The sequence below is a fragment of the Lissotriton vulgaris genome, chromosome 9, assembly GCF_964263255.1.
Source record: "Lissotriton vulgaris chromosome 9, aLisVul1.2, whole genome shotgun sequence".
In the NCBI taxonomy this organism is placed as follows: Eukaryota; Metazoa; Chordata; class Amphibia; order Caudata; family Salamandridae; genus Lissotriton; species Lissotriton vulgaris.
This window is the reverse complement of record NC_141697.1, coordinates 226,256,206-226,281,669: the sequence shown is the minus strand read 5'-3', so window position 1 is coordinate 226,281,669 and position 25,464 is coordinate 226,256,206. Positions and strand designations below refer to the sequence as shown.

General features: G+C 44.1%; 1 protein-coding gene across 2 annotated transcripts in view; it reads left to right on the top strand.

Moving 5' to 3' along the window:
• The first annotated feature begins 11,047 nt into the window (after positions 1-11,047).
• Positions 11,048-25,464, top strand: part of GEMIN2 (gem nuclear organelle associated protein 2) — a 252,485-nt gene continuing 238,068 nt past the window's right edge. Inside the window, exon 1 of one of the 2 annotated variants that reach the window (XM_086937355.1) lies at positions 11,048-11,370. In XM_086937355.1, the coding sequence (XP_086793481.1) occupies positions 11,198-11,370 (173 nt within the window). In that variant the 5' untranslated portion in view covers positions 11,048-11,197. The remainder of the gene's footprint in view (positions 11,371-25,464) is intronic. The other variant, XM_086937356.1, reaches the window with a different exon arrangement.

Sequence of the window (25,464 nt, the reverse complement as noted above, 5' to 3'; positions counted from 1 at the left end):
ATAACCTTTAGTTTTGCTGGGAACATTAAATATGCCTCTGCTCCTTGTCGCCGAAAAGAGGTAATTAATTGTCTGAGCCGCCATCGCCTCTCCACAGTCACGTGGCAGAAATCAGGCCTTGCAAAGAACGTTACCCCCTCAAATGTTTTCTTAGAATCTGGCCTGGCTTTCTCCATAATTTCTTGTCTTACCAGAAAGTTACCAAAGAACACTAGCATGGCTCTTGGCAAAGTATCTGAATTACCGTCCCGTCTTTTTTTAATTGTTAATGGAAACCTGTGTGCCCTTTGGACTTCCAGCTCCCATTGCCATTGAGCCCCCGGAAAGGCCCCTTTTAACAATTTGATGACATATCCTTTTGGATCCTGCCCCTCCACCCCTTCGTCTAGTCCAAGAAGTCTCACGTTATTACGCCTCTGGCGATTTTCGAAATCCTCAATTTTCCATTGCAGATCTTCAACAGCTTTTGTCTGCTCCATTTTAAATGCTTGCTAGTCCGTTACTTCGTCCTCGAGCCTGCCCGTTCTTTCTTCCACCACTTCCACTCTCTCCTCAACCTCTTCATACTTTTTATTTACTTTTCTGATTGCTGCTTGTATTTTTTAGTGTCATGCCTGGCTCTCCGGCTTTCAGCCCTGGCTTCCGCCTGCATTTGCTTTATAGTATTGAACAACAGGTCCAGTGTGGTGTGCTGTAAGGGTCCCTTATCGTTCCTCCCTACTGCTCCTTCCCTTTGGGTGTACTCCCGATACACACTAGAGGTGGCGGAGTAGTCCCAAAGCAGCTTCTTGTGAGTGTCAGCAGAGGATCCTCCCCCTCCTCGTCTTGCCGCTGATTTACGCCTTTTCTGCGTACTTTTCCCTTTAGAACCGCTACTAGCCTCTGAATCGGAACTTATATCAGTAGTGTCTTTGTCCTCTCCACTGCTTGCAGGGGTAGAATCAGAGCCTTTGTTAACCCAAAAAAATCTATCTCCTTCTGTCTCCCTGTGCTTTTTTTGTGACTCCAGACTTGCCAGGCTCCCCCACTTTGCACATTGAAGTTGTGCGTTATCAGAACTCATCTCAGCTTCTAGCTGCATCAGTGCATTCATCATCTGGGCATTGTTTCGGCTTTCTGTCTCCCCAGTGGCCCCCTCGCTCACCGTTTGTTTGGAGCTGCAGTCCAGTCTCTCCTGCTCGTTTCCAGACGCTACAGCCGTTACCGCGGGAAGCGTGTGCTCCGAGACTGCTCCCTCCTGTTGCCCAGCAACCGCGACGCTTGCGTCCTCGAGGACGGCGGGTTCCATCACAGCGTCCTGCAGAGGAGGGTGGCTCACCGGGTGTCTGCCTGCCATAACTGTTAATCCCTTTGTGGAAAATGACTCCGTCAAGGTAGGCTGCCTAAGGGTAAGGTCTTTACCGTTTTTTTTCAATGCCTGAGCATTTCGCGAGAGTGTAGAGCCGTCTTTATTTCCCCCGTGTAAGTCCTGAGTCGACTCACTACGGGCTGCCGCGGTCTGAGTCACCTTTTTCTCCTTCTCCATCTTCCGCTGCTGAGCTTTTGAAGCCCCGCTTATTGCTGGGGTCGATCGTTTAGTTGGAGGCGGCATCTTAGGAATGGCTCCAGTGCCGAGCACGTCCCTCCGGGTCTGTGCCTTGGTCACGCTGACAGGTGCCGGCTGCAATTTTTCTTTATCCTTTTCCTGTCTCCCTCGCTGCGCCATTTCTTCGGTGTCCTGATGCTGTATAGGCCCCTCACACACTTCTTCAGGATCCTCAACACCGTTAAAACTCCGCGCTGAATCTGCAACTGAAGCTCGGTGCTGATATTAATATTTGGCCCTTGTTGCTTCTTAGTCAGCCGGTAAACCAGCCACATACTGCCTCATAAAGCCTTCTGCATATCCTAGGTCCGGAAAAGGAGTAGAGTGCGACTTTCCTCTACAACGTTGTAGCGGCCATCTTGCCCTATCAGCTTGAGTCAAAACACTTTTTTTTTTTTAATGCAGCCCGTTTTCCTTAAAGGAAAACGGGATTCATTTAAAAAAAAAGTAACGTTTTTGTTTACTTTTTTAAGGGCAGGCTCTGGTCCCTGGGACCACTGCCTGCCCTTAAAAATTATTTTTGGAGCTAGTCACAAAGGGGAAGGAGTCCTCTAGGGACTTCTTCCCATTTGCGACTTCATTGCCACCCTCTTGAAGAGGGCGGTAATTTGCAAGTGTTTTGCGACCGCAAGTGTGGTTGCAAAACATTCATACATGGCTCTTGGGTTACTATTAGGTAGGGTACATCCCTTCCTAATAGCGAGTCGCAATGCACTATTTTGCGAGTCGCAAATTATTTGCAGCTCGCAAAATAGTGTAAGTACATGGCCCAGACAAAAATTGCATTTGCAAACAGGTCACAAACCCATTTGCGCATGCAATTTTACGTCGTACATCTGTCCCTTAGTCTCCTGCCCCACAAAAAGATTTTAAAATATTCAATGTCTCAAACACTAGTCAATGCATCTTTTTCAGTTGTGCTACAGGGGTTTTCTGCTTCTTTTAGGGAACAAGATGCAAACCCTACTGTGTGTTCTTTACTCTCTACTAATTGTGGTAACATTGCACCAATCCCTACATTGCTAGCATCCATGGTCACTGTACAATCAGCTCTAGAGCACTGGGACCTCCCCCGCAGGTAGAGAGTTTACCCCTGGCCGAAAAACTCCTCATTACGCAGAGTGGGGGAGAGGAGAGAGCCACACCTTCCCAGACCCATAAGGGCAAAGACCCTAGCTACAGTAAGCACCTAAAAATATTAGTACTCAACACGCGCTCACTCCAGAAACACTGCCTAGAGATCGTCACTCCTGCAACAAGACTCTCCCGACATACTCACACTCACTGAAACATGGCTTGACAGTGACTCAGGTCCGAACATATTCGCAGCTCTACCCGCAGGGTATGATGCCTTGTGGCACAATAGGCTTGACGGGGAAAGAGGAGGGGGGTGGCGGTACTGTATAATAAACAGCTAGCAATAGAAAAATTGGCTGGAAAAAATGTGGAAGGAGCCGATATTTTAGTGGCCAAAGTATGCACAAATACCTCATATATGGCAATAATGGTTGTGTACCGGCCCCTGCAAGCGCCCTCACAGTTCATTGACCACCTTACTGAAATTGTCACCGATCTACGGTTATGGTATCAGCAACTCCTGATGGTGGGGGACTTTAACTACCACTGGGACCAGCAACCGAGATAGGCACAGGCCCAACAGCTAGAGGAAACTATGTCCACACTCGGGCTACAGCAACTCGTGGACACCCACTTCCAAGAGAAAGGCCCCACCTTAGACCTCATCTGCCACAGGTTAATCTGGTGGATACTATTGTTGGTGAGACCACTACTTGATTAGCCTCCAGATCCCCCAAGCTAGCTGCTCAATGCCCCCCCCCCCAATGGAAAATGGTGCGTAGCTCAAACAATAATGAGGAAGAGAGCCTGGGGGGTACTCTGCGAGGCGACTCACCAAAGAATACTAGGCCAGAGGATTTCGAGGAGAAGGAGTGAATCCATCTTCAACCAACTGAGAACAGCCATCCACAGGCTAGCGCCAGCCCGTAAAGTAAGAGTGGAAAACAGGGAAGGTTCCCAGGAATTTTAAAGAAGCCAGAGTAATCCCCCTACTCAAAAAGATGGGAGCACACACCACCAACAGGAAAACCTACAGGGCCATCTCCCAACTTCTTTTTCTGGCTACAATAATGGAACAACACGTCCTCAAAACTCTATCAATGTTTATGGAAGAACATCAACTACTTGGGGACAGGCAGGCAAGCTTTAGAGCCCACCACAGCACCGAGCTGGTGATGCTGTCAGTACTGGACGAAATCAGGCTCACAGGTGACAGCAAGAAGCTGTGCGCCCTGGTCCTCCTAGACCTGTCACCGGCATTCGACACGACTCTTGGCAAGAATCAGGGACATTGGTATCTGTGGGACGGTACACCAATGGATCACCTCCTTCCTGACAGACCGTACACAAAGAATTCAGATGGGTGATTGTGTGTCCAACAGAGGGTCAATAACCTGTGAAGTCCCTCATGGGTCAGCACTGTCCCCACTTCTGTTCAACATCTATCTCAGACTGCTGGTGAGGGACTTGGCTTGTATGGACTGGCAGGTGTTTAATTACGCTGATGACACGCACATTATTTTACAAATTGACAACACCCCACAAGCCCACACACGTGTGCAAGATACACTCAGATATGTGGTGAACTGGATGACGGCCAACTCACAAGCTTAACCCAGATAAAATGGAGGTACCGGCCATCTCTACGGACAGCAACCCGGGGATTGACCAATTCTGGCCACAGGAGCTGGGAGACACACCTTCTCCAACCCCAGTGGTAAAAAGCCTGGTTATTAAAATAGATGCCAAACTTTCACTGACCTACCAAGTTTCCACCGTGATCGGGACCTGTGTGGGCCTGTTGAGGCAGTTAAGGATAAAAGCCTGGTTAATAAAATAGATGCCAAACTTTCACTGACCTACCAAGTTTCCACCGTGATCGGGACCTGTGTGGGCCTGTTGAGGCAGTTAAGGAAACTATCACCCCTCTTTTCATTTTCCACCATGCGGACGGTGGTGACCACATTGATCATGTCGCGACTAGAGTATGGCAATGCGCTTTACATTGGGCTACCAGAAAAGTTGCTGGGCAAACTACAGGTTGTGATGAATGATGCAGCCAGGCTGATCTTCAAGCTCCCCAGACGCACACTTGCCACTCCCCTGCTGCAAAAACTTTACTGGCTTCCCATCAAACAGAGGGCTAGATTAAATGGTCTTTGTATCACCCACAAGGCCCTGAATGGACATGCCCCAAGGTACATCAAAGAGCATCTGGGGAAATGTGTCCCGGCAGCACCCTACGGTCATCTGTGGGAGGCCAGCTAGCCTGCCCACGGTTTAACCACAGGACTAAAGGAGGGCGAGCCTTCTCTGTCCTCATCCCGCAACTTTGAAATAAGTTGCCGGGCCACATCTGGTTCGAAAAAACCCTTCTCCCTTTCAGGAAGAAACTGAAGACCCTCCTCTTCACTGAGGCCTGGGCATAACGCAGAGAGATCAGGGGTTAACATTCGCTCTTGGGGGCTGTGGTTACTCTCTCAGCTCTTAGAGACCTGCCGGTATTAAACGCTCTACAAATCGCAATTAACATTAACAATGGGGTTCAGTTTACTTCTTGTGTTCCGGAGGATTTGTTGGAGAAAAGAGGTATCAAGCACATAAAGGCTGCATTTTATCATCTGGAATTCAATGGGGTTGTGAAAGGTTTGTAAAAGTTCTGAAGGAAGCCATGCAATTGGTTGTAGAAACTAGAAATGACTAGGAAGCGGCTGTCAAAAAGAAGGTGCAAGAGTATAGATGTACCCCACATTCATCTCAAGGGTGGCTCCTTTTAGGTTGTTTAGAGGAAGCGCCACTGTCCCTGAAGTTATTCTGTTGTGGGTTGCGTCTAGTAGGAAAATTGCCGATAGTGGTGTGAAAGGTACAGGGGCATGGAAAGAGAGAGAGATGAAGAAGAGGAAGGAGTTGTTTTATGATTGAAAAGCGGTGAACAGTTGTGGGGGTTGGTGACTGGGTCGGAGTCAAGTTACCAAAGAAGGGTTTGGGTAACTCCAAGTTTGGAAAGTCCTTGAGGATCACTAAGCTGTTCAATAATGCAGTCAAAACTAATGACCATAAGATATGGAATTTAAATAGGATTGCCAGATGTCACCCACAGGAAATTGGAGATGCTGAGGTTCCTGTGACCCAAGAGGTGAAGAGGAAATCTACCTGCACAAGGAGGATTCCTCGTCATTTACAGGAATGTGTTTGCTAATGTACTAGCAAAATATTTCTTCTCTTTAAAAAAAACAACCTTCTTTGCTTTTTGTATGTTGTTAGGGGGAAGGTGGTGTGGTGTTCTGTAGTAAGCTTCTTTCCTTATCTCCTGTTGCCAGGCTATGATGTAATAATCCAGAATGCTAATCTGGAGGAAGAATGTTGTTGCTTGAAGTTTGAGAGTTGGATCTTGCTGTGGGTGAGGTCTCTTGTTAATGCAGATTTTCCACAGTTTTAATGTAAAGAAAATCATGATTTTATTAAAAAAGGCACGGAGGCTAATATTATGTACAATAAACAAACTTTCACCTTACCTTGTTGAAGACTTGCCATCTGCTGATTTATCCCAAGGCATCACCTCAGCATGTTGTAGTGTAATTATACCTGGTCCTGCAAGAGTATGCTGTAATGCTGTAGATGGTCAGTGTAGGAACTGAGAGGGTGCACAGTAGTAGGCACATTATTGTGTTGCTATTCCTGGCCCTGCAATGTATGCAGTAGCGGGTGAGTGAACCCTGGTCCTACAAAACTATGCAGTAGGGGTGAACGAGTTGTCCCTGTTCCTGCAAGGTATGCAGTGAGGGTGAGGTTGAGTTCCCTGGTCCTGCAAGGTATGCAGTAGCGGGGGAGTGTATTAAATGTGATCCCTGGTCCTGCAATGTAAGCAGTAGAGGGTGACTATGTGAAATGGGATACCTTGGTCCTGCATGAATATACAGTTGGAGGGAACTGTGTAGTAGTTATCCAACAGTAAAGGTCAAGGATAAACACCTTACAGGCAACAATTCAACGGTGCCCATATACATTTAACCCAAATAATTCACCCACATTCCCTGGCAGATCCACGGGGTTGTTTTATCATTTACTCAGTTCTGATTAGTTCGCTTTCTATAATCCCTGTCAATTGAACGCTCACAGATACAAATTCACAGTGCAAACTCCTTCATCCATAGGAGAGAAAATTTCATTTAACACAACAATCATTGACACAAACTCAGTCGGCAACAAAATGCATAAGAGTATATAGTTGTAGAGACAGCAGGATCAAAACAAATTACATTTGCAAAGAAATATGCAACTTCAAGACAGGCTGATAGTTACCTAATTATGGAAATCTGGAAAATCAACCCTCTGGCTAAAGGACTGGAGGGAGTCCCCGGAATTAAAATCAGGAGTCAAAGACTATAGGACAGGATCAGGACAGGACACATACTTACTAAACTTTTCTCTAGAACCCGATGATCCGGGGTGCTTCCCTCTCTACCTCCTCGATGTTCTTCCGGAATCTTCTAATCTAATCAGGCTGTCATTTGGATCTGAATCTTCCCAGTCTGCTCTCCCTCTCTCTCTTTTTCTATCAGCTCTTGCCTCTCTCTCTCTCAGCATCTGTTATCTGCCTCATCTCGTTCTGCATCATCAATGGTTCTGCTAATTCTCGTGACTCTTGAGACTTTTTCTAATCTAAGTCACTTTAGTTATGGTCTTTAATTCAACATGTCGCACCCTCTAAAGTTGCAAATATCAGTGAAATGCTGCATATGATTGGTTGGGGCAAGGGGAGTTTCTTCATACCATGCTGACATATTCATTTTTATTATAGTACTTATTGTTCTGCAAACCCTTCCCATTACCTCATTCATAACATTAATTTGTTTACATATATCATTGCAACTTTTATTAACATCTCAATACAGTCTTCATAGCCAAGGGTTACATAACACCACTTTCCCACGTTGCCTGTCCTTGGGATCTCACCGCTGTTCAATTCTTCAGTCATCAGGTCACAATCATGATTCATTAGGCATGCACGACTTGTTCGTCATCCAGATGCCATTTTCTTACTGTCATTATCGTATTATGCCTAAACATACACTATTGATAAAAGAATCAAAAACAGTTCTTATTTTCTTAAACATATGATCCACATTGTTCACCACCCACTTCTATTCTATCCAATGTTATTATTATTTTTCTGAGCAAAAGCATTATTCATTGCAGCCTTCTTTTAAATTCAAGCAAGCAGATGTTGGGCATGTGGTTCCTCAAGACCACGTGTTAGTCCTTCTTGCGCATGCATGAGAGTTTTTCCCTCTCAACGCAAGTTAGTCACATTATTACTACGCAATTCTGGTTCGCACATGCACAAAGCGTTTCCACACATAAGAGTGAGTTTTAGTTGCGTTGCGATTTTATTTCATATTAATTTAAGGATGTGTAAAGCTTTTCTCCCCATATTGGTTTCTGGTGCATATTAATTTCATTCCATTCATAGTATTAACAGTGAGTAAATGTTAACGATGATTGCTCCAAGCAAGTTTTGTTTTTCTTGAATTCCTGCTCCATCAGTATGTTTCCCAGTAGTGTATGCAGTAGAAGGCATATGGATTTCACTGATACTGCCATGATTTCCCTGGTTCTGCAAGAGTATGCAGTTGAGTTGGAGCATGTAAACGGTTTCCCAAAAGTGTGTGCAGTAGAGGGTGTGTTTCCCTGGTCCTGCCATGTATTTACCAGATCCTGCCTATATGCAAAAGTTAGGGGTGCATTAACTGTATGTCCCTGGTCTGGCAAGTGTCCATGGCAGGGAGCAAGTGGTGAAGTTTATTGATTGTATTATTTGCTATCATGTTTCCTGTTGTATTTTTGTTCTTTTTCTAAGGGGAGGAGATGTGTTAAAGCCTGATGTTAGCTGTAATGTGATGTGAGTTGGCACTTGTATAGCGCGCTACCACTCCAAGGAGCATCTTGGCCCTTGACTCCTAGTTATCAGTAAACAGCAGAGTGTCAATGGTAAAAACTACCTGTCTGTGGGGAGGATCAAAGTAACGCTGTGCATCCGGAGTCTGACAGAGAATAGATCCATGTCTTTAATAGTTTTCTGAATTTTTGCTATGTTGCAGATTGACGCAGGGAGGGAGGTAGTTTGTTCCATGCCTTGGCGCCAATAACTGCTATGGATTTTCCTCCTCTAGTCATCATCCTAAACCTGGGAACATGGAGCAAGTTTGCTGTGGAGGACCTGAGTGCCCGTGACGGATGGTATTGTCTAAAGTACTTGCGCAAATACAGTGGGCCTTGATGATGGAAGGCTCTGTATGTGATGGTAAGAACCTTAAACAGGATGCGCTTATGTACTGGGAGCCAATGTAAGGCATCCAATGCTGCAGAGGCTGAGGACTTTCTAGGCAGTCTGAGGACCAACCTAGCGGCTGCGTGCTGGACCATTTGAAGTCTGTGTAGGGCTGATTTATTTAGCCCTGCATACAGACTGTTACAATAGTCCAGCCTAGATGTTATTAGTGCTACAGCAACCGTTCGTCTAGCACTCAGAGGGAGAAGGTCAAAGAATTTTCTGAGACCCCTAATGATACTAAAGCATATCCCTGCTACTTCTTTGGCTTGTTGGGTAAATGACAGGGTATTGTCAAATTTAATGCCCAGGTTACATGCTGTCTTTGGGGGGGCTTCTACCTTTTCGGGCCACCAATCTTGTGGAGAAAAACAGTTGTTAGTACCAAAAGGCACAATCTCTGTTTTGGCCGAATTACATTTTAAGTGGTTGTGTGTCATCCACTTAAAGGTTGCTGACAGGCGTTCTCTCAATGTCAGTTCTGCATTAGATTGATTCTTATCAAGAGTCAAAACCAACTGGGTGTTATCAACGTAGGCAATTGTGCTAATATTGAAGGAAGAAATTAATTTTAATAGGGGGACCATATATAGGTTAAACAAAGTGGGGCTCAAGCTTGAACCCTGCGGGACCCCTTTTTTTATAATTTTTTCTTCGGAGCAGAGATTGCCCAGCATAATGATCTGACGCCAGATCGTTTTTAAACCATTCGAGTACGGTTCCTGCTATGCCTGCATTAGCAAGGCGATGTAAAAGGATAGCATGGGAAACCGTGTCGAATGCTGCAGAGAGATCTAATAGGATTTAATGCATTCTCTCCATAGATTCTCTGTTCACTGCTGCTCAGCCACTATGTGATATCATTGTATTTTGATGTGTGCCTTTAAGAGTGCCAGCTAGCAAAGTAGGGCTGAGTATTTAAAATGCTGCTCCTGGTGGGGTATATTTACTTTGTAACCTGTAACCTAAGCTATAACTTCTTGAATAAACCTACAACGTGTTATTCTAGCTATAACTTCTTGAATAAACCTACAATGTGTTAATCTACATGAATTGGCTACCTGACTCCTGCCTATAAAGAGGGTATCTTTTAATTACAACAAATTCCTATGCAGGATCATAGGCCTTATTCTACGCAGTGATTATCTCAAGATGAAATATGGGTTTTTAGTTGGGAAATTGGACCAAAATGAAAGTTTTGTGCATTTTGCAAATGACTGGAGTTTGTGTTCATTGGTGTTCCACCTACTGAGATGTAGCTATTACCTAGTGGGGCATTGTTATTTCAAATATCGTATTTGCAGCAGCCAAGCCACAGCCATATAACCTCTAGACAGGCTCACAGGTGCCCACCAAAAGGGTACTGAAACGCATGCGAATTGTGCAATGTCAGTCAGTCAGTTAAGAATACTTTATTTCGGCTTTACAGCCACAAAAGCACAATATATTTTACATCCAATAAAATAAAAGAATTGAAAAAGGAAAAAAAATGTTACAATAAGGAGAACGGTGAAATATAAAAGTTCCAAACAACCATTCCTTAATCGACAGGGAGATATTGGATTTTTAACTCAACTTTAACAGTCATAGAATGAGTGACTGACCCCCAAGGTGATGGCTTGCAGGTTGTCAATAACACCAAATTCTCTTAATTGGAAGTTATAAAACTATTTAAAAACAAGATCAATACAATTTCATCGTTGATTAGACTTCTTGTTAAAAAAATAACTTAAAAGGAAAAACATTAAAAAAATTACATTCCCACGTAACCAAATTAATCACAGTTAAACTGTGCAATGTGCAATCTCAGCCGCGGTGGGTACCTCTTCAAAATATTCAGGGTCGCCAGTGTCCCGATTTAAAGTGAGCTACTGAATTATCCGTCCACTCTCCAACTACCAGATTTTCCGCCTGTTACTAAAACGTGCCAGGCAAATCTCATGCTTGCTTAAACTACAACCCCCAGGCTAGCGCGATTTACCATTTAGAGGAAAAATCGAAAACACCAATCGGAATCGAGAATGCACTGATTGGCTAGACATCTCGGCCAATTAGAGGCGACTCTGCCGGACTAGTGTGACCAGTCTCCAGTGGTTTTACAAGGACGCAGACACAATATGGCTGCTTACTAGTGGGGAGTGCTGTGCCACCGGGTCTATGAAACTCAGGGGGAGGTTACTGCTTCTTTTTCTTGTTCTCGTGGAATGGCACTGCCCTGTGCTCGCACAAGAGGCGGTAGAGGCGCAGCTGCGGCAATGGAGTCCGACGCCGAGGATATGATGCCAAGGTTGCTTCCTGTGGAGTACTGTGACATCGCTGAGGACTTCGACCCATCTGTCCCACCTAGGACACCGCAAGAGTATCTGAAGCGTGTCCAGTGAGTGATAAGGTTAAAAGCTCCAAATGTTGTGAGGTCATCCATAAACTGTAGCTCTTTCCACTTGGGTGTTTATTGATAGACACCTGCTCTGGTTTTCCAGTAATAGTCTATGCTGTTTGATAGTTTTAGCGTCGTATTATTATATATTTGCCATTATATACATTACAGTTCAATTGACATTGGCTTGTAGACTCTAGTATTTTCACTTGTATACCAACTTTTCTTTAGAATATATTTTAAAGATGGTAACTTTTTCTAATATAGGGACTCTGTGACAGAACAAGGTTTCGTTTCAAACGAAATCTTGTTCTGAATCTTTTCGTAGATACCTGACAGCAGGGCTTTTAGTGGGATGAGAAAACTGGGGGGTGTCTTAAGGGTGCCTGGCCAATGTAATTAAGGGCATGGCTTAAAAACACGCAAGATACAAATCTGTGCTTAGCATAGCATGTCACCCGACTGGTATTTTGCTGTTTCTGTTATTGCACCCAGATATGATATAACAAGTAACATCATACCTACAACAAGTCAGGACTGTTGGCTTTGTCAATGGTTGTTAGTTGCATAAGATAAATAAGCAGCAACTATGGCATGTCTATAATATTGAAAAAGCTTCCATATAAAGTCCGGTGACACCATGACAATGTTGCTGCTGCTCCTGAGTTCCGAGAAGGGAAATCCAGAGAGAAAACCACTCTCTTTAAAGGATTTCCCTTCCCCTATAACGCTCGAAGAAAACTGGACCGCCTGTGCCAGGGCATAAAACAGAGCCTGATAGAGACCCGTTTCGAGGCCTCCTTAAAAAAACTGCCGGTGCTCAGACCCGGTAAGACCCGGTCACTTAAAGCCCTGCCTGACAGTGAGTCTTTGGAGCTCTTCCCCATTATTGCGGTGTGTAACATAATTAGAGCATCTGATCTCTGCACCTATAATGACTTCTCCATGGGGCAGGGTTCTGATTGAATCAGGGTTCTTTTTATGTAAAATCTTTAAATATTCACAATCTTATCGCACACTGAGGCTTTGTTTTTGTATGCCTGTAATAGAATATTATATAGATACTCAGGGGGCCCAAACGTAAAGGGTTACTGGGCTGTCATTCAGGTATGTATTTCTTTTCATCTCCTTCTCTCTTTCTCCATTCTGCTCAGTAGGAGCCAGTCACTAATACAGCTTTATTCAATCTTCGGTAAAAAGACCATAAAAGCACAACCGCTCATATAAAATAATTTCAAGTTATTAAATACATATTTACATTGGTTAAAATAAGTATTAAACAAGTTTGCTGGGATTAGAAATAGGACCTTTAAAATAATTTGTATGAAAGAAGAGAACGGTTCATGATTAAAAATTACACACTATTATCAAAAAGTGGTCCCACCTTTTTCCTCTTCCTAAAACAGTCCCATAGGAATGAAGCATCACAGATGCGTACAAAGGGGCCTGGTAAAGCCTTTAGAAAATACATGGCGACCCAGCATTGCCTAAATTTATGGTGCCTGAGGAATGGAAGTATAAATATTTTCTTTTCCTCAAAGTAGTTTTTACAAAATAGTATAATATGCAGGTCCGACTGGACAGCATGGTTGTTACAGGTGTCGACATTTCGTTCCCTGTTGGTCTAAACGATCCTTGGGACCATCTTCAGGACGAAAAAGTTGCACATTTACATCTAATGCAATAAAAATAAACCATATATGTGCTAGTCAATCCTGTATCTAATAGAGGTATCGTCTGCTCAACACATAAAGACAACAATAATGTTGGACACCCAATTTGTCAACTAAAACTCCACAAATATAAAAACATGCCACCAAACAAATGACACCGAACACATATGTGAGCAAAAATCCGTGTGACAAAAATGACCACCACTAAAACCAGAGAACTGAAAAAACTCATAGGCCACTCACTTCTTGGAATGCTTATGAAGGTAGAGACTTATCCTGTGTTAAGTATTTTAGCCAGTCTATGAAAGAAACAAACGATAATAATAACATCAATGTACTAGGTCTCTAGAGACAACGTAGGCTAACTAGAGCGTTAGCAACAATAATCACATTTCTAGAAAATCAATCAGATATCTTATCACCTGTAAGTGTAATCGACCAAAAAGGGGCATTAGCTTCAAGATGAATAGTGAGCTGAAGCCCATATTCCCCATACAAACACTGCAGTGTGTTATAGTATCAGTTTCTACTCATGTAATTGTGGCAATCAACAAGCCAATGTTTGCCTGAAACAAAACACGATATCTATCAATCATAACCAAAAACACGAGGCTAAAACTGTATTCTCAACAGCTCCCCACACCAATGTGGAGGAGTGTGGCTCAATGGTTAGAGTGGCAGACCCTGATGCAGAGATCTGGCCCGGGACCAGGGTTCAATTCCCGCCTCGGCGGGTCTTCGGCTCAATTTCCTCGGACCTGACAATGCTCGCCTCGGTGCCTATTCCAATCATGGGCCCCACACTGCAACTCTGGGCAATAGCTTGCTTAACCTCCACATCGGCCCCAACAGCGCTAGGATGCCTGGCTTCACCCTGGGGGTGCCCAGGAGTGGACACTTCACAGGGAAAGCCAGGAAGGGTTCCACAGCGGTATGAGTAATAGCGCCAGGAAGCCGCTTGGTGGCAGTGCGCTCTACAAATACCTTGACATTTACATTTACCAATGCTACTAGTATTTAATTTCGGTCAACATGGTGTTTTGGTAATCCATAGTCTAAGCAAAAGGTGTTTCTAATACTACTGCTAACTAATGTATGAACTTTAGCAGTATATCTGTTGCCAGGAATCAAGTGATACATTTTTAAGTGGAATAAAAAACACTTTTTTGATACAATCTGGCATATCTGCATAGATTTTCCTGTATTATTGGATTAATGATCATGAATGTGACACTATCCTGAATTATGAATGATTTACAAATGTTTCCTCTAGGGACAATGTGATTTTGTTATTGATTATACCCAGTCACCAGGGGGTTATTGGGTGGCTCTATTGTATTTAGTAGTGGTTGTTACAGGGGCAGGGAGCGAGATCTGCTAATATGGATCGTGATAGGCACACCCATAACCTTGTGTTGTATATCTTAAATTTTGCTGAACCTGCACTTTGGGACTGTCAAAACTACATTACTTACATTGTATATGGATGAGATCTTGCTGAATTTGAATGTATTGATTTAAATGTTTATATAAATAGCAGATCTAGCTATCATGATTGACTAGCTGCAGTGATCCACTCTACAGAAGTTTGTATAGGGATAGTAAAAATCAACAGGTGTCATTCCAATTAAAATCTCTAAATGGCTTCCTTTGATGATAACAGAAACACCATTATGGACGACCTGTTCAATTCAAACTCTAGTAAAAAAAAAAAAAAATGAAAGCACAGCAACTACTGGCAAGGAAGGACTAAAACAAAAATTCCTACGTCTGGAGAGGCTCAAAAAACAGGAGCTCTCCAGATGGTGGGATGCAACTGTCCTTCACAAGTACATAGATAAGGAGCAAGTGCCTAGAGGGCTGCGCATCTTAATTTTTCCCTCATTTGAGGATCTGGATAAAGGACATCTCAGGGAATGGGAGAAATTATTGTTTAACTCCTCGGCAGGGATGATGGACACCCTAATTAGAGATACGGAGCTTAAAAGAGACAAACTATTAGTGGAAATCTCAGCACTAGAGAAAGAAATTGATGACATGAACCTTCCAGATGTAACGCAACACAATCTGGTGATATTGAACGACGAGATACACAAACATCAGCTATATTTAAAGGAGAAAAACATCTCAGCAAATAAGAAGAAATGAGAGAGACTACCAAAATGGCAGAGTCTACACTTTCGCAAGAAAGTTTGACTATGTAAAAACAGGAGAGAATGTGGCTAGACATCAGATCAGTTACCACTGAAACCCCGAGTATGTCAGAGCTCCAAAGGTTCCGCAAAGGGAACAAGCAAGCTCTACAAAAAGAACTATTCTCAAAAAGACCAGGAGGGGCAAATGTAGAAAAAGATCCAAACACAAAGGTGGGGATGACAACGAGATCAGTGGCGCGAACTCAGCAATCATAACTTGCCTACATGATGTAAAAGACAGAGATGATGTGAACGTGGTGAATTTATCAGAATATGAATTGTCAAGAACTGAAATAAATCTTTTGAGCAGAGGTCTTGGGTTTTGTTCTTATGCATATCCTAATTTCACTTCTTTTCATGTAAGTTGTTTTAAATTTACTAGAAAACTCAAACTTCATAAGTTTTTTTCTAGATAGAAAACATGTAAGCTTGAATACAACTGACTTAGAAACACTAGGGCAATCTTATTCAGTCAAGGACATCAAAGCGATACATCTATTAATGACTATTGATGATCAGGATACATCAATTACACAAGAAGTATCTAGGAGTCAGAGAAGAGAACTCTAATCACAAACAACCCTTATCATGACAGAAACCAAGTATTGTGAACTAGATTATTCAGTAACACCACGTGATTCAATATAACACAGTGCACGTGATTACTCTACTGGGAGACACATACCTAAGGATAGGTGAGAATTTTCCTATCAGTTGTCGATCTGTTCCACCACTTTTACATCATATGGGTTCCCCTTACCCATGAGCTAGTGCGATCAGTCACAAGAGTGTAAAAGGAGTATGAGAGTAAGAAGACCCTTTGTTATTATCTAGTGGGTGGTGTCAGTGTAATATGACAACTGAAAAAAAGCAGTGCAAATAAGTGTTTAGTGATGGAATAAAATTGGGTAAGACTGAGTAGGAGTGGAAATTTTAATGATTTCTCTCCGCTCCCCAAACGTAAAAACAATGGTGAATAAACAGATTTAACAGAATATCTGTTCAGCAAATAGTGGTCAACATGTTTCTGCATAGATGGAAAGTACCAATGCATTCATCAGGACCTAGATGTTGCTACTGCTGTTGAGTTAGTGAAAAAGATAAAATAGAATCATATCACCTGTTTTTCAGGTTCAGAAACTTCGCCACAATCCAATTCGTGTGGGGATCGCGCCTCACCTCACCTGGCTGCAGCTCAGGTAATGAGGAGCACCGCTCTATCCGTCGGTGTCTCCTGGCGTTCCTCTGCGCTTGACAGGCCTCCCCAGTGGCGGGGTTTCTGAACCTGAAAAACAGAGGCACCCACCACACAGCTCCACAGAGGCACCCACCACACAGCTCCACAGAGGCACCCACCACTCAGTTCCACAGAGGCACCCACCACACAGCTCCGCCGAGGCACCCACCACACAGCTCCGCCGAGGCACCCACCACACAGCTCCGCCGAGGCACCCACCACACAGCTCCGCCGAGGCACCCACCACACAGCTCCGCCGAGGCACCCACCACACAGCTCCGCCAATGCACCCACCACACAGCTCCTGTGGTACTGAAAATTCTGGACCCGTGTTATAAACCTCGTCGTATCATGACGATTTTGGTATCATAAAACCGAGAATGATTAGGATACCATGCACAAGCATTTCCGTCATATTCGGGTGACGAAATCACCCTGAAATCAGAGTTTCCGTTCTGAACCCTCGGGTTCTATTTTGTGAACGGCAGCCATTTTGTGCTTGCCCTCACATAGGCCCAATGACACTTATACCTTTGCTGACTCCTCTGTGACCTGGGCAAGCTGACTCCACTGCCTGAAGCCAAACCTGTTCGGCCAGTTCCTTTCCCAGTGGCCGAATGAGATTAGTATCTAGGCACAACATATCATAAACCTTTCATCGCACACAAACTATGCCTAATCTTACACACACCTGTCCCCGTTTCTTTCTTTATGACTTGCTTTACGAGGAGGTGCCTGTTTTTATTGGGCGTCCGGCGATATCTGATGAGAATACTGGGCCTTGCCGAGTAATTGATTGTGGGCTAAACAAACTGAAATATGGGCTTGTCATCATGACTCTGCTTTTTCTTTGTAGTGAAAATATGTGAATGGTCAACTGTAAAATAAGGAATGTTTGCCTAAAACATAATATTTTGTATAAAAAGAGAAGGCTGGCTTTGTAAGATTGAGCAGTCTCCTGAGAACATACATCGTGTTGTACTTCTAGGGTACCTGTTACTGGCTGCAGCCAATAAATACGATCTTTGACTTCACCAAGAAGACTCTGTGTTTCTGTAGTCTGAAACAGGAAGGACTCGAAGTCTTAGGGTGTGTTCCCTGGTACCGCTGGGTTCCGAAAAACCCAGTACTTCATTTGGCGCCCAACGTGGTGCGATTTCAGCGGTACTGGTCCAAGCCAGAGGTTCGTGAGGAGCTTCGTGTGAAAATTCTGGAGGAAGGCCGCCACTTCATGGACCCCTGTATGTCGACGTGGTCCGAAAGTCTTTGCTGCGAGGTTCCCCGCTTCCCGACGGCTACGAAGGACTACTGCCCTGACTATCGCCCTGTTTTGGACCCTCGATGATTGGTAGAGCGAAACGTTAGACGAGTCTTCTGGTGACGTCATCGATACCTCAGTTAAGTATGAGTGGAGCGTCTCCCAGTCCTTAGTTTGGTTCTTAGTTTTTGGGTATCCCCTTGGGATCGCTTTTATTTGGAACTTGCAAGCACCAAAGCCGAGGGACTCGTGTATTCACGAGACTATCGTATTCGATAATCCTTTGAAGTTTGAAGCTAGACTAGAGAGCGAAGATGCCTGGTCTTAGCAGACTTGGAAACTTGTTTTGTTTTGGTCGTAATAGGGATTCCCGATTGGAGGACTCGTGTCCGGTTCTTCCGATTGGAACTCCAACCTATGAAGTATATGTGAAGCATGGTTTAGGCCCCATCGCATATAATGAAGTATGGATCCGATACACCAGGAAAGATGGTGTTTTAAAATGGCCCCAATATGGTAGTTTTGACACAGAGATTTTGGATAATCTGGAAGTTAAACTTTTTAAGAAGAAAGCCCGGCCGGCAATGTTCGACTCCTTTCGCATATGGCGCAAAGAAGCCAAACAGAGAGAAATTAAATTAGCGAAGAAAAATAAACGAGAACGAGGGATGTCAATGGTACAAGCTGCTGTTGCGTTTAGGGATAATGAGGAAGAGCAAGAAAGTGAACAGATGCTTAGAGTGAAGAAGTTAGCGTTAGATAGATGCTACCCAGTTTTGCCACGTAAAGAACAGGAAGAAAAGAAAGATCCTTTAATGTCGCATCTCTTGAGTTCACCACCCCCTTATGCCCAAAATGCTACGGCACTACAGAGGGTGGTCAGAGATTTTGTCGACAAGTTTGTACATAATTTGCTTCCTGAACTGTGTAATAAGTTGGAGGATTCTGAGAGTGCTTGGGCTGTTTTCACGTCAGCACAGATTTTAGCTACGGCCCAGTACTATGAAAATAGGCGCAAGGATGAGTTGGAGAAAGCGGATAAGAAGACCGAGGAACTAAAGACTAAAGTTCTTCTACAGCAAGCTTATCCACCCTGTAGTAATAGCCAGCGCGACTACCAGCAACCTCAGCAATATTCGAGAAACTCGCAAAGCAACGAGTCTTCTCAACAGCGTTTTCCGTATGGTCCTAATCAGTGTGCGTATTGCAAAGAAGAGGGTCACTACAAGAATAGTTGTCCGGTTTTGTTGCAGCGTACGAATGGTGCTTCTGGTGTACGTGGTAGAGGTGCTCAACAAGTGCGTAGAGGTCGTGGACAGAATGTACTTTCTTTGCCTCCACAGAACTCGATGAATAGTTTTGATCAACAGCGAGGTTCATCTGGTAGGACAGCTCAGTACTATACGGACGATTACTATAATGAAGGTGAGGAAATGAATGGTAATGATTGTTAGGACAGCTATGGACAAAGAGAGGGAGTTGTTTCAGTTCCAGTAGATCAGAGTGGACCTTATGTTGAGGTGATTACATCAGGTGTGTCAGAGCCTTTTCTGTTGGATACTTGTGCTACAAAGAGTTCTATTATCCACTCAAAACTCCCTGGCGCACCTTTGTCTGGCGAAATGAATGTTTCAGTAGATTTTTCTGGCGCCCCGGTTAGGAACCCGATTTCTAGTCCTATGTCTCTTTCTGTTCGACCGTATGAATTTGAAGCACCCCTTATTCTGACAACAGGTTGTGGGGAGAACCTTCTAGGATTGGATCTGTTGAAAAGACTATATGCGACGTTGTATTGTTCTCCTTCGGGAGTACAACTTACACTGGGCAGGAGAGTGGTCTCCCCGATCTATTTGTCGAAAGATACACTTCCGACAGAATTTTCTTCTCTCCCGGATAGTCTTTGGCCTACTGGTCCTAACGACGTGGGTCTTTTGGAAATACCGCCATATATTGTAACATTGAAAGCCAATGTTAGAATGCCGCGCATTCCCCAATACAAGATCTCTAGCGAAGGTGACAAGGTGTTATTAGCGATCATTTATGATCTGATCGAAAAAGATGTAATTGAAGAGACAAGAGGCAACGTTTGTAATAGTCCTGTTCTGCCTGTTTTGAAGCGTACCGACCCATCCAGCCACCTGTTTACAGGTTTGTGATTGAGCTTAGAGAGGTAAATAAAATAGTTGTGCCACAGTTTCCAATTGTCCCTGACATCACTGCTCTATTGACTATGATTCCAGCTTCAGCCACTTGGTTCTCGGTGATTTGACTTGAAGAATGCTTTCTTCAGCATCCCGATTGCAGAGGAGAGCAGGGATATTTTTGGTTTCAGTTTAGGAGGCCGAAGCTTCCGCTTCAAACGCGCTCCTCAAGGCTGCTGTGAAAGTCCATCAATATATAGTCGAGCTTTAAAAACACAGCTTGATACGATTGTTTTTCCAGATGGCGCTACCCTTCTTCAGTACGTCGACGATTTGCTAGTCGCTGCAGATACTGAGGAGATTTGTAAACAAGAAACGTTGTCGTTGTTGCGTCATTTGTCTGATCTGCACCACAAAGTGTCTTTCAAAAATGCAATATTGTTGACAAGAAGTGACCTACTTAGGTCACCTCTTATCGAAGAAGGGAAGGAAACTGACCCCAGAAAGAATTCAGGCAATTGCAAAATTGAGTGTGCCGAGGACAGAGAGAGAAGTACGTGCTTTCTTGGGCATTACATCATATTGCAGACAGTGGATACCGAATTTTTCTTTATTGGCCAAACCTTTGGTGGCATTAACTTGTGAAGATACACCGAATCCCATTCCGTGGTCTGAAGATTGTCAGAAAAGTTTTTCCGAATTGCGTGATGCATTGTGTTCGGCTCCTGTGTTGGGTACCCCCGACTACAGTAAGACCTTTACAATATATGTCCATGAGAAAGAAGGTTGTGCATTGTCAGTGCTGACACAGTCTTTTGGAGACAAGCAGCGCCCATGCGCGTATTTTTCGTCGTTTGGATCCGGTAGCTAAGGCGTTGCCAAGTTGCATGAGAGCCACAGCGGCAGCAGCTGTTTCTATTCGACAGTCTGCTGGATTAGTGATGAATAATATGCGAATTGTGATGGTCCCACATGCGGTGGACACTTTGTTAAACAGAACCAAGACCCAACATTTGACTAGTGTTCGTTTGTCAGGTTACGAGTTGACACTGTTAGCGAGTCATGTGCACATAAAGAGGTGCAATACGTTGAATCCAGCCACGTTATTGCCGATTTCAGTAGAGACAGATGATGTCGAACGGCACAATTGTTTTCTCAGGACAGAAGAAGAAACAAAAGGGAGAATAGATCTAAAAGATACTCCTCTTGTGAAGTGTGATGGAACCTTGTGGGTGGATTGTTCATGCTTCAAGCTTCCGAATGGTGATACAACTGCGGCATATGCTGTCACGACTTTGTATACGGTTGTTGAAACTGCACGTATCCCACATAATTCAGCTCAAGCAGCAGAATTGATTGCACTTACGAGAGCGTGTGTGTTGTCGAAAGGAATGAGAGTGACCATATTTACTGACAGTCCGTATGCCTTTGGTGTGGCTCACAGTTTTGGATGATTGTGGAAAGAACGTGGGTTCCTGACTTCGCATGGAGCTAAGATTCAGCATGGTCAGTTGGTGAATGAGCTTCTTGAGTCACTAACCTTGCCGTTACAAGTTGCGATTGTGAAATGCAGTACACACAAAAAGGTTACGGATGATGTTGGTCGTGGGAATGCATTTGCTGACGAAACCGCGAAAGAAACAGCAAAAGATGTATTGAACCAAATGTATGTTGTAGGCCCTGCAAGATGGGTTGGTGACGTTGGAATGTGTGAAGATACGATTGAGTGTGTGAAATCCATTCAAGCTGAAGCTACAGAGAAAGAGTTGAATGAATGGAGAGAAAGTAAGGGTAGATTGGATTCGAATGGTTGTTGGACTGATTTGTCAGAGCATCAGAGATGGTTGTTACCCGATGCGTATGTTCTTGCAGTGGTGACAATGGCACATATTAGCGTGAAAGGGATTTGCAAGTTGTTGGCTCCGGTTTGGCAGAATGCGGCAATTCCAAAATGTGCAGAGAACTTGGTGAAGAATTGTATGGTGTGTCTGAAATACAATCCTGGTAGGGGAACCCCAACTCCAGCTGGTCATTTTGCGCCTCCAACGTATCCGTTCGAGATTTTGCAGCTAGATTTCATCCACATGGAATGGTGCAACAATCTGAATTACGTACTTGTTGTTGTTTGTGCCTTTTCAAGATGGGTAGAAGCATATCCCTTAAAAGACAACACTGCCATATCCACAGCTAAAGCCCATGTCAAAGACTTTTTCCCTAGGTTCGGAATGCCGATAATGGGAGTGAATTTGTGGGTCGAGTGATGAAGAAAGTATGTGAGGGGCTAGGAATCCATCAAAAATTTCATGCTGCAAATCACCCCCAATCAGCTGGACTAGTAGAGTGCTATAATGGCACACTAAAACTGGCCAAGATCCAAGCGAGTTCTGGTCTTAAATGGCCTGACGCTGTGCCTTTGGCACTCCTATCAACGAGAATGACTGTGCATTCGCGAGTGGGACTTAGTCCCTATGAAATTGTGTTCGGCCGTTCGGCCAACATATGGGGAGTGCTAAGGCCGACAAAATTCAGCGAGATCGAACACCCTCTACTGCATGATTATTTGTATGAATTGACGGCAAAATTGCGTGTTCTACACCAACAGGTTCACGACACCCTGCCTCAGGTCTCTGAAGCTCCAGGACATCCTATTGATCCTGGATCGTGGGTGCTGATTAAGAAATTCCAACGGACAAAGAATGACCAGCCCAGTTGGACCGGCCCCCACCTTGTCCTTCTCTCAACAAGATCAGCTGTTCCAGTAGAAGGGAAAAAGCACTGGATCCACGGCGTACACTGTAAGAGGGTCCCTCTGCCTCTTCCGTGCTACCGTAGGGTCCAGGAGGGGATTGCTGACTCTGAAACTGAGACTGTGCCTCGTTTTCTGTCTTTTAGCGATGCACGTGTAAAAGGAACAATTTCTGAACAAGAAAGCGACAATATCTTGCAAGAAGCTGTGCCACCGTCAATCCGATTGAACACTACAGAGCCTGAACTCTTGTTTCAGAACCAGACAGTACCTGGAAAAAGCTGTTATAATTTGAGGCCGAGAACTATGGAAAAATAAAAATTCTTTTCTTTTTTTTCTATTTTTGAAAGTGCAGCTCTCTCATCTGAGAAACTTCTTATTTTTGTTTTTCGAACTGCCATCCGGTTCAGCTGCTAGGGTCGCGGTTGCCCAAGTCTTTGGAGTGCAGCTGAAGACGTTAGGTCGACAGTTCTGGTCGGTCTAAGGGAGTTGCCCTGGACTGACAGAAGCATTCCTTAGCATAGAACAACCTACCACCGCGGGTAGCAATTAGAGAGGATGGAGTTTTTCAAGATGGAGAGACCTGCCAAACAGATCAACTTTAAAGCCAGAATGTGTATATTGATGACAAAAATACGATTTTTGATATTATGCATTTTCATGTTGCTTAGTGTAATGGCATTTTTAATAGGATATGTTTTATTCTCTTTTCAAGTGACCTTTGCACCCACTACACAGCCCATACCTCCTTCTACTGTTTCCTCGCATTCTTTTCACCCTCTGCCAGAGCATGAATCCACTAGAAGATTAGAGTTTATCAATAACTCCTTCATCCAGCTTTTACACCAACACCAATTAGTAATGAACACAACTAATTGTTGGGTGCGTGGTCTTATGCCACATACAACAGATAAGGGTATTCCATACTTGGTCTTACCATTTAGCTACAATGGTTCTTTTGTGGGCGTTTCAGACGATGTTCATATATGCCATCGAACCATACCCCCCACGTTCCACAAGAAGTAACTCGAGCAACAAAGCATTGGTAGTGGGAATCACAAATATGAGCAGAAACATTGACTCGTATAGAACGATTCCCAGAGATGAGTTGCAAGCTTACGATAGATGGAATGTAACAAGATATGGAGTTACTCTGAGTGAGAACAGGCGAGCAAAGAGATCCTCCCCGATTTGGATTGTACCCCATCAGGGTCACCTATGTTTGCAAGGTAACAGCAAGAATCCCAGAGCTCAGCTAGGGAAAAGTGTCTGCACTGAAACGTACGTTTTTTCGTCTCCGGCTTCCCCTCCGTTTCTAGCAGCTAAGGGTACCTATTTCATCTGCCATGATAGAGCCTATACATGGCTGCCCCCTGACTTCTCGGGCACATGTTTTGTCTCGTTCCTGTTGCCTCCCACCTACACGGCCGCGGCAGATTACCACAAGACAAGGATAGTTAGAGGTGTCATTAGTGAGGAAGACACTGCAGGACAAGAATTTGGAGATTTTGTAAAGGGTTTTCTGCCGTTTTGGGGACCTATGGTTAACAGCAGAAACATAAGGCAATTGACAAGGGTGGTTGAATCCACTGTAGATGAAACCGCCGGTGCCCTTAGCAATTTGACGGCTGAGCTCCAATCGGATCGCCTTACGACCCTTCCGAACAGGGTTGCATTAGACGTCATACTTGCAGACCAAGGTGGGGTATGTAAAGTGATCAATCAAGTTGTTGTATTTTCATCCCAGATAACGCTCCGACAGTTTACCAGGCCATTTCCAAACTACATAAGATCTCTGCATCTATTCACGTGGATAAAGGAGATTGGTCATTTTTGGGGTGGTTCTGGGAACTGATATCTGCCTGGGGATGGAAGATTCTGATAGTCATTGGGATGATCTTAGCCATTCTTTTCCTGTTCTGTTTGTGTGTACAGTGTGCTCCTGCAATATGTGGCCTCTGTACTACATCGTGTGTAAGGAAGCCTGTATCAAGAAACGAGCTAAGTAATAGGATGATGCTACAGCAACATCTCAATGACTTTATGAATATAGACCTGGACTCAGATTAGCGTGAGTATAGGTTGTTGCCTATGTAAGGGCAAAAGGAGGGTCTGTGGTACTGAAAATTCTGGACCCGTGCTATAAACATCGTCGTATCATGACGATTTTGGTATCATAAGACCGAGAATGATTAGGATACCATGCACAAGTATTTCCGTCATATTCGGATGACGAAATCACCCTGAAATCAGTTTCTGTTCTGAACCCTCGGGTTCCATTTTGTGAACGGCAGCCATTTTGTGCTTGCCCTCACCTAGGCCCAATGCCTAAGGCCAAACTCGAGTCTGAAGGACACGTATACCTTTGCTGACTCCTCTGTGACCTGGGCAAGCTGACTCCACTGCCTGAAGCCAAACCTGTTCGGCCAGTTCCTTTCCCAGTGGCCGAATGAGATTAGTATCTAGGCACAACATATCATAAACCTTTCATCGCACACAAACTATGCCTAATCTTACACACACCTGTCCCCGTTTCTTTCTTTATGACTTGCTTTACGAGGAGGAGGTGCCTGTTTTTATTGGGGGTCCGGCGATATCTGATGAGCATACTGGGCCTTGCCGAGTAATTGATTGTGGGCTGAACAAACTGAAATATGGGCTTGTCATCATGACTCTGCTTTTTCTTTGTAATGAAAATATGTGAATGGTCAACTGTAAAATAAGGAATGTTTGCCTAAAGCATAATATTTTGTATAAAAAGAGAAGGCTGGCTTTGTAAGATTAAGCAGTCTCCTGAGAACATACACCGTGTTGTACTTCTAGGATACCTGTTACTGGCTGCAG